Source organism: Gymnodraco acuticeps, unplaced genomic scaffold (genome assembly GCF_902827175.1).
Source record: "Gymnodraco acuticeps unplaced genomic scaffold, fGymAcu1.1, whole genome shotgun sequence".
Taxonomy (NCBI): Eukaryota; Metazoa; Chordata; class Actinopteri; order Perciformes; family Bathydraconidae; genus Gymnodraco; species Gymnodraco acuticeps.
Genome location: NW_022991705.1, coordinates 742121 through 758532, shown reverse-complemented (window position 1 = coordinate 758532; position 16412 = coordinate 742121). Strand labels below are relative to the sequence as shown.

The following is a 16412-nucleotide window of genomic DNA, read 5'->3' as shown; positions in this document are numbered from 1 at the left end:
AAGTGGGACTTCTGCTTTGGAAAACAGTTTGAGATACCGCTCCTCACTGTCAGGGCTGTATCCAGGATTTCCTAAATACCGAGGTTCAAATATGTTAGGGGGGTTCGGGGGATACCCCCTGAGATTTTGGGGATTTTCATGATCTAGTTAGGTGCTTTTTAAGTCCTGTGGGGGGGTCACACATTGGATAATATATTGATTTCAAACCATGTCAGTGGGCTGACAATGTCAGCATAAATTATTTTTGAAAGTGTAATACATCATAAGAATCAGTTGTTACTATTAATGATCTGAATATGCAGAAGAGGCTAAAATGTCAACATTCATTTTCCACGTCTCTCTCCTTTCCATAACCTGCACCCTCTCTTCTATCTTCATTACTCTCTCTGTCCTCTACTCTTTCTCTTTGTTCAATCTCTCCCTCGTTGTTCACTTGTTGCTCCTCCTCACTTGTCACTCCTGCCAGTGAATTAAAAGCAATTCAGCTATTTAGTTCAATTCACTTGTTTGTTTGCATTATTTTTTTACTTTAAATCAGTTGTGTTTGATTCTCAAAAGAGAACAAAGATGTAAGCAAATTGTGTTTTATACAATTGTATGTTATTCTGACATTATAACTGCAATAGATGTATGTTGTTTTACAATTATGCCTATTGTCTATATTGTAAATAAAGACTATTGTTCTAGATCAGGGGTGCCCAACCTTTTTTGAACCGAGAGCTACTTTTAAAGTTGCCGGTCTGCCGAGATCTACCAGTCCAAATAGAGAGGCGTAGCCATCACTGACAGCCTACTACCAGGTAAATACACACTTCTACTTGTATAAAACTGACCTTTGTACGATTAATACTTCATAAAATACTGCAGATCCTTTATCTTACCTCTTTCTAATCCAAGTACAAATCCAAGTATTGAACTTAAGTTGCACAACAGTGTTGTTGATACAGAGTTGGAGTTTATTCACAAAAGTATAAATTAGGCTTACTAATAATAATAATAATAATAATGTAATAAGCTACACAGGAATCTGCTGCCAAAGTGCAATAAAAAAGACAAAATTAATAGAATCAAACCCTTTTTTGATGCATTTTAGTAGAATATAAACATAAATGCCTTTAAAATAGGATGCAAGCAACACTAGTTTCTTAACCTGAATTGATAATAGACTATAATCAATTTAAGTTTGCATTCTTATACCATTTTGTACAATAATTATAATGAATAAGTTCAAACAAACTAAAACTTACAGCTGATTAATAACGGTATCTAACTTGAGTTTTTATTATGTCAAAAATCTGTTGAAATGCTACTGTTATTGTTACTGTCCCCAAAAAGCGCCTCGGCAGTAGGGCTGTACCCGAATATTCGACTATTAAAATATTCGTTCGTTGGCCAACTATTCGGGTTTCAATTTCATTATTCGGATATTCTTTTTTTAAATATTTTTTTCTTCCTAAATGTATGCTATCAATAAAGGCGAATTGCCATATTCTTATACTATATTTATACTTTTGAATTGCACTGTTAAAATGCGGAAATATATTCTTTCACACACAGTGACGTCACAAGCTACCCACAATGCAACGCGCGCCATATATCTATATAGAAATACGCCATTTTCCTGGAGGTGCTAATATCCTGGAGGTGCTAATATAAACAGCTAGCTAACGTAGCCAGGCAGAGCGCACTAGGTTTTTTTTCTGAATTAACGACCGAAGAAATCGCTGCATGTCTTCGGATTACATCTCTGGACTTGAGGGGTGTGCTCTAGGTCGTTACCAGCGTAAACTAGAGCTGTGTGGGTTGTCCGATTGCCCTTACAGACTGCCTGCAGATGTATGGAAAAACGACTCTCGAAAGTGGCCTTCGGTCGATTTTGGCAGCATCTACGTCTATCTTCTGGAAACACCAGGTGAATACCCCACTTGTCACAATAATAATATCATGCCATTGCATATATGTGGTATTTTAGAGTTGACTAGATATTGATTAAGGCAATAGACTATGATATTCTGCTTGCACCTCGTGTGAAATGGTGGATACCGGAAGTACGGTGTCGCCCTCGGCCCAAAACCTGTATGTGTGTGTGAAAGAATACAATCTCAGCCTGTGCTCCTGACATCGCGTTCACACACAGTCACGAACACAAACGGCACGCTTCACCTCGCTTCACCTCGTTTCACACACCTGAACACAAAATGCCGAAGACTTCAGCTGTGTGGGACCATTTTAAATTGGACGACGGTAAGAAGAAGGCAGTGTGCCAAATATGCGACAAGAAACTGGCCTACCACGGTGGCACAACAACTCTGAAAAGTCACCTGGATGCTACTACTTAAGTAGTAGCCTAGCTTAGCTTAGCTGTTGTCAAGTTGCCATGATGAAGCTGCTTTATCCGCCGTTTAAACAGTAACGTTACACATGATAAAATCGTGCTCTTGCTTTGCTTGGAAAATAGTTGCAAGCACGCAACCGAATTTTTTTTTTATATTAGTTTTTCAATTTTATCCGAATAGTGAAAATAATAGGAGCAATGTGGGAACATCTGGGGCTAAGGCAATTATTGGCATACAGTTCGTTCATTTATTTTTCGTTCTTCATTTATTTAAATGAAGAACTCTCTGGGTGCAAAGCCTAAGAGTAAATCACTTCCATGGGATTTGGGAGGACGGATAACAGGCAGAGCCCAGAGCTCCGAAATCTGTGATGCGACCGGCTGGCCTGCATTGTTATCACCCAGGAAGAGCGCCTCTTCAACCCCTATTCATACTAGGAAACAGCAGTGGACAGCTGCTAAAGGGAGAATTACAAACAATCCTCCTAAACCACCAAGTGTGCCAATCCAGAACAGATACGCTCCGCTGACCGAGAACCGGAGATCTGATGACCTGGATAACCTGTCCTCTTCACGCAGCAGGGTAAGGACCAATAGCTACTCTAAAAGTAAAAGGCTAGAGGGAAAGCTAACGACTGGGCCTGAAACTCTGATTGTGGGTGACTCTGCTGTAAGAGATGTAAAAGGTCTGTGTAATAAGAACAACACCAAAGTACTCTGTTTTCCCAAGGATGTGGTCTCTGACTTGGCTGAGAAGATCCTGCATATTGGGGCTGAACATCCGATTGTGAAGAATGTGGTACTGCACATTGGAACAAATGATGTTGTGAAACAACAGTCAGAAGTGCTGAAAGAAGACTTTAAATGTTTGTTGGAAACTGCCAGCTCTCTAAATGCAGAGGTGTTCATCAGTGGCCCTCTACCGCCAGTCAGAAGAGGAGTGGAGAGATTCAGCAGATTGTTTGCACTGAACACCTGGCTTTCAACGGCCTGTACTGACCATTCTGTTCATTTTATTGACAATTTTAACTTTTTCTGGGATCGCAGACATCTTTTCAAGGCAAATGGAGTTTGCCTGAACAAGTCAGGAGTGAAATTGTTTATCTCTAACATATTCAACTGCCTGCGTCATCAATCTGTTCCCTCTGCCAAGGACAAGCGGCAAGAGGAATCAAAACACGAGAAAGACACAACACATCACGCAGAAAACCCTGAAGAATTATCACTGCACCCGCCTGAGGAATGTTCTGATTATGGGAGACATATGAGACACATGGAGGAATCTCCACTGCCTCCCCCCCCTGTCAACGCCTTTGAGGATACTCCGTTCACCCTTTCACCCTCGCCCACCCTCCTGGAGATCGATGAACACACAAAGGAGATACAGAGGGTTGGCACCGATTCCTTCCTGGAGTTCAAAGACCAAACGAAGGCGATACGCAGGGCTGGCACCATGTCTTTTACCCCCGCTCCTCAACGACGCCCACCAAAATCACCGCGGAGACGCGCACCATCTCCCCCGTCCTCATCACCGCGCCTACGTCAACCACCTCCCCCCCCTGACAGCATGTCCTCTACCCCCGCACCATCTAGCCCGTCTCCATCACCGTGCCTACGTCGACCACCTCCCCTCCCTTCGAGGGGGCTTCTGCAGTCTCCGAAGCCTGATAAGGATGTGTGTGTACAAAACACAACAAACTCTTACTGATATGTGATGGGTCCAGGCTCAAGGGCGTATGGCACTCTCAACTCTTTCCAGGACATGTCGGGGCCCTGCCTGCCAGTAGCTTTGCCGATATCTGTGTTGATAGGTAATAGATTAAGAGCGGTGAATCATAGAAACAGGAAGCGCTCAAACGTTTGTGTGAGTGTATCTAATTTAGCAGTGATTCCATGTCAGCCACAGCTTGTTACAAAAAACATGACTGATAGTGTGTTTAACAAACTTAAACTAGCTTTATTAAATGTCAGGTCTTTGGCAGGAAAAACATTTTTAATCAATGATTTAATCACTGAGCACAATCTCGATTTTATGTTTTTAACAGAAACTTGGATTGAACAAAATAACAGTGCAGCTGTTCTTATCGAATCAACCCCTCCCAACTTTAGTTTTATGAGTCAGGAAAGAATGCATAAGAAAGGGGGTGGAGTTGCTATTCTGTTCAATGATTCCCTTCAATGCAGGAAGACATCGTATGGAAACTTTGATTCTTTTGAATATGTGGCCCTTCGGCTGAAATGCTCCTCTCGAGCTCTGTTCCTAAATATCTATAGACCACCCAAATACTGTGCAAGCTTTTTTGATGACTTTACTGAACTGCTGTCTATAGTGTGTATTGACTTTGACCGTCTAGTCATTGTTGGTGATTTTAACATCCATGTTGACAACCCCCAGGACAGAGGGGCTAAAGAACTGTTTTGTGTTCTTGATAGCTATGGACTGACTCAGCATGTGACGGAGCCCACGCACAATAAGGGGCACACTCTGGACTTAATTATCTCAAAGGGTCTGAATATCTCTAAGGTTGTGGTGACAGATGTTGCACTCTCTGACCATTCCTGTGTTTTCTTTGAGAGCTCTATTTCTGTTCACAAAAATGTTCAAAAAGAGGTAACCACAAAGCGATATTTAACTGAAAATACTAGGGAAATGTTTACTCAGAATTTCTCTTCCACACTTGCCCCTGCCAACATCTCAGTAAATGAGCTAGTAGATCATTTTAATTCAAAAATTAAAAATGTTATAGATGCCATTGCTCCAACTAAGGTAAAGGAAGTGTCTGGCAAGAAAATATCTCCATGGAGAAAGGCCATGACCGTGAAAACAGAAAAAAGAGAATGTCGAAAAGCTGAACGCAGGTGGCGAAAAACAAATCTCCAGGTTCACTTTGAAATCTATAAAGAGAGACTTGGCCTTTATAATTTGGAATTGAAAAACGCACGACAATCGTTCTTCTCTGACATCATTACCAAAAACAAAAACAACGCACGTGCCTTGTTTGCTACCGTCGACAGACTAACTAACCCCCCAGTGTCAGTAGCCTCTGAATTTCTATCCACCAGGGCGTGCAATGATTTTGCCTCCTTTTTCACTGACAAAATTCAGAAAATCAGACAAGCAGTCAGTGCCTCTGCATCAGGAACAGCAAATGTGTTGTCCCTATCTCCACTTAACATCAATTCAGACATCATGACACAATTCCATCAGATTAATGATAAAAACCTAGAGGACATTATTCAACTTCTGAAATCCTCCTCTTGCTGCCTTGATATTATTCCAACAGGATTTTTCAAAGATGTTTTGCCTTGCATGGCCTCAGATCTACTTCATATAGTAAACAAATCTCTTCACTCAGGTATTTTTCCACAGGCCCTGAAAACTGCAGTCATTAAACCGCTCTTAAAAAAGAATAATCTAGATGCTTCAGTAATGAACAATTACAGGCCCATATCAAACCTCCCATTTCTAGGTAAAATCATTGAAAAAGTTGTTTTTCAACAGTTGAGTAATTTCTTGCATTTAAATAACTGTTTTGATGTGTTCCAGTCAGGCTTTCGTCCAAACCACAGCACTGAGACTGCTCTTGTAAAGGTCTTTAATGACATCCACTTAAACACAGACAGTGGCAGAACTTCAGTGTTAGTATTATTAGATCTCAGTGCTGCGTTTGACACTGTTGACCACAGCATATTACTAGACCGACTGGAAAACTGGGTGGGACTTTCGGAAACAGTTCTGAATTGGTTTGAATCCTACTTAAAGGACAGAAACAACTTTGTTTCTATAGGTAAATACACATCTGAGTTGACAAATATGACATGTGGGGTTCCTCAAGGCTCCATCTTGGGGCCTCTTCTCTTTAACATCTACATGCTACCACTGGCTCAGATAATGAAGAACAACAAAATAAGTTACCATAGCTATGCAGATGACACACAAATTTACGTAACAATTTCACCAGGAGACTATGCTCCAATTCAAACACTGAGTAAGTGCATTGAACAAATCAATGACTGGATGTGTCAGAACTTTCTCCAATTAAACAAAGATAAAACTGAGGTAATGGTTTTTGGAGCCAAGGCAGAACGTATAAAAGTTAGCGCTGAGCTTCAGTGTGCAATGTTCAAAACAACAGATAAAGCCAGAAATCTAGGTGTAGTCATGGACTCTGACCTGAGTTTCAACAGTCACATTAAAACAGTTACTAAATCAGCCTACTATCACCTAAAGAATATATCTAGGATTAAAAGACTAATGTCACAGCAGGATTTGGAAAAACTTGTCCATGCTTTTATCTTCAGTAGACTCGACTACTGCAATGGTGTCTTCACAGGTCTCACTAAAAAATCTATTAGGAAGCTGCAGCTAATTCAGAACGCTGCTGCTCGAGTCCTCACTAACACTAAGAAAGTGGATCACATCACTCCAGTTCTGAAGTCTTTACACTGGCTTCCTGTGTGTCAAAGAATAGATTTCAAAATACTGCTGCTGGTTTATAAAGCACTGAATGGTTTAGGCCCAAAATACATTTCTGACCTCCTGCTAAATTATGAACCATCCAGATCTCTCAGGTCTTCAGGGACTGGTCAGCTTTCTGTCCCCAGAGTCAGAACTAAACATGGTAAAGCAGCGTTCAGTTATTATGCTCCAAATATCTGGAACAAACTCCCAGAAACCTGCAGGTCCGCTACAACTCTGACTACTTTTAAATCCAGGCTGAAGACTTTTCTTTTTGTCGCTGCTTTTAATTGAACTATTCATATCTTAGACTGCACTGTAACTTTTATCCATGTACTTTTTTCTTTTAATGTTTAATTGCACTGTAACTTTTATCCATGTATTTTTTCTTTTAATGTTTATTTTATTAGCTTTTCTTTTTAATGACTGATTTTAAATGCCATTTTCTTAATCTCTTTCATTTTTTGTAAAGCACTTTGAATTGCCTTGTGTTGAAAAGTGCTATATAAATAAACTTGCCTTGCCTTGCCTTGCCTAAATACTGTTTACTGTATCGGTAACAAGTATTACTTTGTTAGGCCTATTGTTACGGCTATGTTATTAAAAGTATTGTTGTTATAACAGAAATATATGTTTTGTATCTTCAGGTTGTAAAACGTTATATACGGAATTTGGAACCAGATTTGGTCCCCGGGCGCTGCATTGCGGCTGGGTTAAATGCAGAGGACACATTTAGTTTTAATGTATGCGAGTACTGAGACAATAAATAAATATAAATCGTAATAGTATGCTCTTACTGCGCTTCTGCTTAACAGCGTGTTGTCAGGTGTCTCGGAGCGTGTTATGAAAAAAAAAAGTTATTTAAAAAAAAAAAAAAATCTCTCCGCACCGAATATTCAAATATTCACTGCTGATTACTACCGAATATCCGGAGCCCGAAAAATGGTATTCGGGACAGCCCTACTCGGCAGCCTCCAAGAATGCTTCTTTCACAACTTCATGTGTTTCTCAAGAACGTGACTGACACGATAAGATGCTCTGGTAGCAGCCTTGCTCTTGTTGTTGGGCCTGGTGGAAATGGACTGCTGTGCATTTAGCTGTCCTTTCAGGCCCCTCCCCTTTTGGGAGCGTAAGGCAGAATTAGGAGGGAGTTCCGTCTCGTAGCGTTTGTGCACTGTTTTGAAATGCCGCTCCTAAATGACCCTTCTTCGATAAAGCCACGCTCGCATTGTAGATGAGACAGATGGACTTTGAATTGGAATAGATACAAAAATAATCATCCTCCCACTCGGAGTGAAAATTATATATTTTGGGCTTTTTTGCTACTGCCACTGCCAACTGCCCACCAGCCACGCCCCCCCACACATGGGATCACGCCGGCCAATCACAAAGCTTTGATGCGTTCAAGTGCATTATTCTGGCACAGGAAGATTATGTTATAGGACATTAACGATAAAACTGAATATTGTTGTTCTATTTTTAGACACATCTCGCGATCGACTGGGAATCTCCCCGCGATCGACTGGTTGGACACCCCTGTTCTAGATAGATGGATAGATGGATAGATGGGGTTAGTAAGCCTACATTATTTTGTGTGACTCCAGTTCCTCCCTGACTTCCATCACTTTCTCTCTCTCTGCCTGTCCTGTCTCATCCTTACCAAAGCTGAGCTTCGACTGACGTAGTCTTTTCATTATCTGAGTCAGTGTAAAAAGAAAACAACACAATGTTATATCTCCAATGTTTTACTCAAATTGAAATGAAAGAAAAGCATTACAATGTTTGTTAAAAGGTAATCCTTCTGACATTGGATGAATGTAATTAACTTTAGCTCTCTAGCTAGTTTATTCACGCAATTTAAACCAAAGTATAGCCCATATCTGCAATATAAGTTAGTGTGCATGTTGTCGGACGTCCAGTGACTAACGTAGAGCGTTCACACAGGATCTGCTGGTCATATGATATCCTGATGAACAGAAACACAAGCAGCCCACTGGACTCAGATATCTAGATACCTCATCACTCCTCCGCTGATCCAGTACAAGTCCTAGCTGCGGTGGTTTGTTGATACATGTCGTCTTCTTCTGTTTGCTTTAATCGAGGCTACGTAGTTATGCAGCGCCCCCATCGTCAGTAAATGGAAGTACTACAAATAACACCGTTTAACTTTAGTGCAATTATTTCACAAGTTTAGTTATATACACAGCTCGAAAAAAAATCTCGGTGACCTCAATGGTGGATACGGCCATGCTTTCGACCATTCAGGATGAAATGAAGTCTTTCGTTTCGGCATTTCTGCGGTTTAACCCTACCGCTAACTAGGTGGAGTTGGCTCATGAGCTAGTCGGCTAGCGCTAACATCACTCTGTGCCACAGTGCCCTGGCGTGAATGTGACGTCGAGAAGCACATGGCTAATTGTTTACATTTATTAACCAATGAAATACAAGATATTTATTTGACATCGCATTCAGCCAATAATTTGTAAGACCACAAGTCTTACGGGGGTATACTGTATACTTACACATCACTTATTTTTTGTATTTCTTTGTATAATTGCCTAAAAGTATAAAATAGGGATGACCTCAAAAGGAGGACAAATGAGCGTCCGGCTCAAGGCTGCGCCGGCAGACGGGCACAGACATTGAAAACCGGACTGTCCGACCTAAAACCGGACAGATGGCCACCCTAAGTGAGAGGCAGGTATACAGATGTCTCTGGGATGGTGCGAACTTTAAAGAAAACAGTCTTTTATCAAATGAGTGTGCAGTTTCATTAATTCTGTACATAGATGATTTTGAGGTTTGTAATCCCCTTGGGACTTCGCGCAAAATACATAAAATCTGTGCCATATACTGGATTTTAGGCAATCTTCCACCTGGTTCACACTCTTCATTGTCATCAATCTACTTGGCTGCATTGATCAAAAGTGATGATGTAAAGTTGTATGGATACAAGGCAGTTCTTGAACCTTTGATTAATGACATCATTATTTTAGAGCAACATGGAATATTTGTGGCCAAGTTAGGAAAATCTGTAAAGGGAACAGTGCAATGTGTTGCTGCTGACAACCTAGGTGCTCATAGTCTTGCTGGTTTTGTGGAGAGTTTTTCGAGTGCTTATGTTTGTAGGTTTTGTACAGCTCGGAAATTAGATTTTCAAACGAGGGACGTAGGAAGTGGAGCATTCTCTTTGAGGACAGAGGAGGGTCACGCAAGACATCTTAAAACACTTGAGGAAGAATCATTGGCCAATTGTTTTGGTGTTAAGAGGAGGTGTGTTTTGTCGGAAAAACTTGCTCATTTTAATGTCACAACTGGCTTTCCTCCAGACATCGTTCATGATCTATTTGAAGGAATTGTTCCTCGTGAAATAGCTCTTTGTCTCTCTGTGTTCACCTCGAAGAAGTACTTTACTTTGGAATTTTTGAATGACTCTATAAAAACGTTCCCCTTCAAGTGGACAGATAAAACAAACTGTCCCCATCCTGTGCCTCTTACCTATGCAACAAGGAGAACAGTTGGTGGCAATTCTCACGAGAATTGGAGTTTGATCAGGTTTTTGCCGCTCCTCCTGGGACAGAAGTGCCTGCTGATGAACCTGCCTGGAATCTCCTCACTGACTTGAAGGACATAGTTGACCTTGTTGTCACACCGGTGCACACTGACGAAACGATAGCTTATTTGAATTTCAAAATCTCTGAGCATAGAGTACGGTTTAAGGAGGTTTTCCCAGACTCCAACTTGCTTCCTAAGCATCACTTCTTGGAACACTACCCACAGCTAATCTATCAGTTTGGTCCTCTAGTTTCTCTCTGGACTTTAAGATTTGAAGCCAAGCATAGCTTTTTTAAGAGAGTTGTAGACACACTAGCTGCTTTAAAAACTTGTTGTTGTCCTTGGCAGAGAGACACCAGTTATCCATGGCACACCAGCTCTACTCATGTAGATTTCCTAAGCCTCTACTGGAAGTGAAAAAGTTCTCAACTGTTAGCATTGACGTCCTGAAAGATGATATTGCACAGGCTGTCAAACACAAGAACCCAAATGTGAAGGAAGTTTCTTTGGCCGAAAATGTCATCTATAACAGATTTAACTACAGACTTGGAATGATCCTTGCTCGTGGATCAATCAGAGGGATGCCTGCATTCACGGAAATCATCCAGATGGTGGTTCTCAAAAAGGAATTGGTCTTCATTGTTCGGAAACTAAGCTCTTGGTACATGGAACACTACAGAGCCTATCAACTCGAAATCTCGCCTTCAAAGGAGATTGAAGTTTTTGAGGCATCTCAACTGACCGATCCTTACCCCCTAGCAGACTACACAGTTGGGGCCATGCGGCTTATTACACTCAAGCGATATATTCAAGGTTAAGGTTAGCATAAAGTAATATCTGTTTGGGGTGGGTCAGAAGCAAAGTGGATGTGATGAATTATGCAGGTTAATTTTGTTTTCATTGTAATTAACATGAATGATCATATCATTTAAATTCAACAAAGCTAATGTTGCACGTAAAACTATTTGTTCATAGCACACAATCATTAGTCAACCATGAACAAAGCACATCTCTAATATCTCTTTCTCTCTCTCCAAACCCCACCCTGCTTTCTTTCCCTCCCACTCAGAGGATCTCCAAACATGGCGGGCGTCACGCGGCTCCTGGTGATTTTAGAAGAGGACAGTCGCATCAAGCTGGAGCTTCCTAATGGCATCCCCTCCTCGGTTGACAAAGTCATCCAAGAAATAACGAATTCCTGTGGTCTAACTAATGAAATACGGCTTCAATACAATGACCCTGATTTCGGCACTTGGGTTAACTTAACTTCAACTTCAGAACTCAAGGATCTTGCCACTTTGAAAGTTATTAATGTAGTACCCAGTGTGACTTTATTCTTAGAGCCAGTGGATAAGGCTAATTTTCAACGCCAAGATGATTCCAGTATGTCTTCATCTGCATGCTCGGGTGACACATTACCCGTAAGCAGCCCTTCTTCGGACACCTACAGAAAGGAGCAGTGGCCCAAGGTGTTCCTCATCCCTACTTTCTCTCATTCAACAGAAACACAACTTAGGGATGGAAATGCAGAGTACCAGAGAAGCCAGGTTACTCACTCCCAGCTCTAAAATGCTTTCCAACATACTGGAAACGCTCGCTGACAAAGTCTATTCATACAAATCCTATCCTAGCGATGCAGACTTCAGTGAAGTGGCAGAGGCACTCACACAGACATACCCCTGTCTGAAAGAACCTGGGTCCTTCAACCACAGTTACGGATGGAAACAGAGACTCAAGACGAAGATGTACAACTATCGCACATACCTGAAATCACACAGTTCATCATCTGACGAGCTGACTGTGAATACTCTGAAAAGAAAGTTGCTGACGGATGCCCACCCAGCAAAGAACATAAAGAAACCTAGGCGAGCTGAGTCTAACCATTACCCATCTCTGCCTTTCAACGAGACACCAGAGTCCATGGAGCAAGAGAGAGTGGCCCTCTTGTCTGAGGTAAAGAAAAGGAACAATGTCCAAACAATAAGACAGAAGATGGCTCGGACGTTCGCATTTCAGAGGCAAGAAATTGTCGACAAGAAAACATCTTTGCACGAAATGATCGAGAGATGGCCAGCACTCTTCGAAGTTCAAGAGGTACACTAACTTTACTCATAGTATGTATGTATATGTGTGTGTAATCAAATGTACGTAAAGCTAAATCACATGCTTTTGCATGAGGCACATATCCTTTGTCTGTTTTTGATATATATAGCTATACTACCTATATTCCCTAGGTGAATGAAGAATTCATCAGAGTAACCACAATACCCCTTGAAGCAAGGTTCATGCAGAAACTTGACGAGAAGTGCAGTGAACTGATTCAAGTCGTCAGAAAGAAGGGTGGAGCTATCCGGGAGAAGACAAAGCTCCTGCCATTTGTGGAAACGGTATGTACAGATGTTTTTTACTTTACTGCTCACTTACATATATGCCTCAATAACAATAGATATATCTTTCAATACATAATCAATTATTTATAGCATTGGTCACTGATCCGACACAGCAACCTTTTAGCCAGAGGTTTCATAGACTTGGCACATTCATTCTTCATGTTCATCTACATGTTTAGACATTCATTTTGGCGTAATGGGAATTCTTGGCTGTTTTTTCATGGCCTTAATATGGTTGACACACTAATTGACTGATATTGTAATCATTATTTTATCGACTGATATGAAAGTGTCCAGCCCTACCTTCACGCCAAACTATGCTCTTTTTTCATGTCTCTACTGTCTAAATGCATCCTTACTCATTTATCACCTAAAGCTCATTCCCATGCATTCATTCCTTCATACACTAGCTCTCAATCCCACATTAAGAAACCGTGGCACACTCGCACTGATTGAATGGACGAACTGAACAATTAACATTAATTATTGTGACTGTCTTCATGCAGGATACTGACATCACTACAAAGAGGGAGATTGCTCTCAAATGTCTCATCCTCAACATGGGAGAATCGGTGGAGGACCTGATCAAAGAATTCCTGGTGAGGCAAGATTACTGTTGAGGTGTTAAAATTCTAGCTAAGGCTGTCCATTTTATATGATGTGTGTTACATTTTACATAACATTTTAGTTATTTAGCAGGTGCTCTTATCCAGAGTGACTAACAACAAGTGTAATAGGAGTACAAGTCAAATTCAAATGTCACCAACACAGCGAGTAACCAATAGGCAGTCCTAGTAGTGTTTAAAGACGTGCTCAGACAACACATCCTCACTCCCAGGTCGGCCTATGTTGACGTTATGTCAAGTCCCCTGCCGGCTTTTTCCAACGCAAGGGGGGGGCCCTTAGCGTCCATTTTCAACACAAGGGGGGGGCCCTTAGCGTCCATTTTCAACTTTCCGGGATGTCCATATGCTTCTATGGACGCTCATGGAAGCACGGCATTCGTTTGTGTCGACTGCCCTTAAAGGCAATGAGAGCGTCCATTCTCATTGGATAACGGAGAATTGTACACCCGGAAGTAAGTATTCCCCTTACTGACGATTAATTTTACAGTGATATCTGCACTACTCGTCGACTAAAAAACACCAGATTATCCTTGTTAATTACACAACATTGATTGGTTTAAATTGTGTGCAATGCTTTTGTATTTTTCCCCTTCGATTCGGAGAAACAAATCTTTTTTCGGAGTAAAGGATGGCAGAAGACACTACACTACCCAGAATCCCCAGCTATCATTTGGACCCACGCCATGTGCTCTGTTTGACAAACCCCGTGATAGTCCTCAAGCTCTGTGATTGGAGAGTGTGCTCCGAGGGTTACCGAGCCTCGAACAGCACTTGAAATGGGATGGAACCACGGCAGACTGTTCAAAACTGGATTTGAACGGGTCCACCGCGTCATGTTTCAGACAAGTGCATGTTTCAGGCTTATCAATTAATGTAATGTAATGTAATGTTATCAATGAACAAGAGGAGGGGTCACAAACATAAGACCAGCTGTTAAATAAAGCTCTTCTGACCTTAGCTGGCATGTGTGTATATTAATGCTGCCCATTATGGGCACGAGCAATTTTCACCCATTTATTAATTATATGTTAAATGTGAGTGTTTCCTATCCCCTAAACCTCCAGGGATGTACACAGTTTAATACTGGCAACTTCTTATTATGGGAAATACGAAAACGTCTTTTAAAACTACAACTCCCAGTAGAGACGTGCCATATAGAGAACATGTTGAGAAACAGAATAGCCAGCATGTGTAGTTCTGGGGACGGGGTGGGGGAGGGGGGGACGCGGTGGACCCGTTCAAATCCAGTTTTGAACAGTCTGCCGTGGTTCCATCCCATTTCAAGTGCTGTTCGAGGCTCGGTAACCCTCGGAGCACACTCTCCAATCACAGAGCTTGAGGACTATCACGGGGTTTGTTAAACAGAGCACATGGCGTGGGTCCAAACGATAGCTGGGGATTCTGGGTAGTGTAGTGTCTTCTGCCATCCTTTACTCCGAAAAAAGATTTGTTTCTCCGAATCGAAAGGGAAAAATACAAAAGCATTGCACACAATTTAAACCAATCAATGTTGTGTAATTAACAAGGATAATCTGGTGTTTTTTAGTCGACGAGTAGTGCAGATATCACTGTAAAATCAATCGTCAGTAATGGGAATACTTACTTCCGGGTGTACAATTCTCCGTTATCCAATGAGAATGGACGCTCTCATTGCCTTTAAGGGCAGTCGACACAAACGAATGCCGTGCTTCCATGAGCGTCCATAGAAGCATATGGACATCCCGGAAAGTTGAAAATGGACGCTAAGGGCCCCCCCCTTGCGTTGAAAATGGACTCTAAGGCCCCCCCCTTGCGTTGGAAAAAGCCGACAGGGGACTTGACATAACGTCAACATAGGCCGACCTGGGAGTGAGGATGTGTTGGCTCAGACAATAGCTACAGACAAGAGCCAAAGCTATGCATCACGATACAATTCCTTCTTACAGCCAATTATGGCCTTCCAGGACGTCCACGATATGTCTTAACAGTTAGGCTATTCATCTGGGGGGAAACCCGAGCTATATTGATTTCAGATTCTTTTTTCCTAAATTATTTTCCAGGTGTCGGAGAAGGATGAGGCTGGACAAATTCTTCAGCGGGAAACCATCGCAATCTTCGTCATCAGAGATGCACAAGCCGCAACCGAAGACATTGGCATCATTCTTGAGGGATAAGAGGTTGTGAATAAGTTGGCGTCTGTTGCAAATGCTGTCGCCATTCTCCTGGGCTTCCTTTATGCTCTCAATCTGGAATATCCCAAGACATTAAAATTGACATTTGAATATATCCAGAAAGTCTTCATGGAGCTGGACCCGAAAGGCATGGCCACCAAGGTCAAGAAGCTCTATGACCAGCTCTACAATAGAGCTTAGTTCAGGTTTCCTACACGTCCAAGTTTTCCAGTAATGGAAAATGATAAAGACAATAACAAGTCACAGAAAACGTATGTGACTGTCCTGGAGAATGAAAAGGTTACACACCTGTTGTGTGGCTAGTTATGGTTCGTCATTCTGAAGTTCAACTGTTTGAAAATATAAAAACTGTCATAGCAATTACCCTGTGGCACTGATGGGCTCTGCTCTGGCTGGTAGAGTACGCAAGTTGCGTACGCATTTGGTTTCAAAGGTCAATATGTTTGGCTGCCAGCTCTTCAAAGTTCCAATCTGACCCTTGAGAAGCTTGACTGTTTTCTGGCAAGAATTATTTTTCATTTTTATGCCTTTAGGCATACAACTGCGGTACAGTTTTTCTATGTATTTTAAATTGTTACATTTTATTTGAACAATGCAGATACCCTGTAAATATGTTTGTTTTATAAGTAATAAACCCGTTATTAAATATCACAATGTGTAATGAGAATTATTGATGTAATCTATATATTTTTGGATTAGATTAAATGAGAAAATTATAGTTTAACAAAATGTATACATTTTTGATTGGATAAAACAAATAATATTTAGTTAATTTTAACGAGAAAAAACTGTTTGATAAAATCTATATTTGTTTGTTTGGATTAAATATAGAATTTAAATTAATTGACTTCCTTCAACAAGAAAATATACTTTGTG

General features: G+C 41.2%; 1 protein-coding gene across 4 annotated transcripts; it reads left to right on the top strand.

Moving 5' to 3' along the window:
- The first annotated feature begins 1885 nt into the window (after positions 1–1885).
- On the top strand, positions 1886–16168 carry LOC117534610. Of its 4 annotated transcripts, none has more exons than XM_034198851.1 (5): positions 1886–1912; positions 11419–12443; positions 12584–12736; positions 13246–13338; positions 15405–16168. In XM_034198851.1, exons 2-5 carry the CDS (start codon positions 11868–11870, stop codon positions 15516–15518), a joined length of 936 nt encoding a protein of 311 aa, XP_034054742.1. In that variant the 5' UTR covers positions 1886–1912; positions 11419–11867; the 3' UTR covers positions 15519–16168. The 4 variants fall into 4 exon arrangements, with proteins under 4 accessions (XP_034054742.1, XP_034054741.1, XP_034054740.1 ...); XM_034198850.1 differs by lacking the exon at positions 1886–1912 and adding an exon at positions 2039–2244; XM_034198849.1 differs by lacking the exon at positions 1886–1912 and adding an exon at positions 9496–11168.
- The last annotated feature ends 244 nt before the right edge of the window (positions 16169–16412 follow it).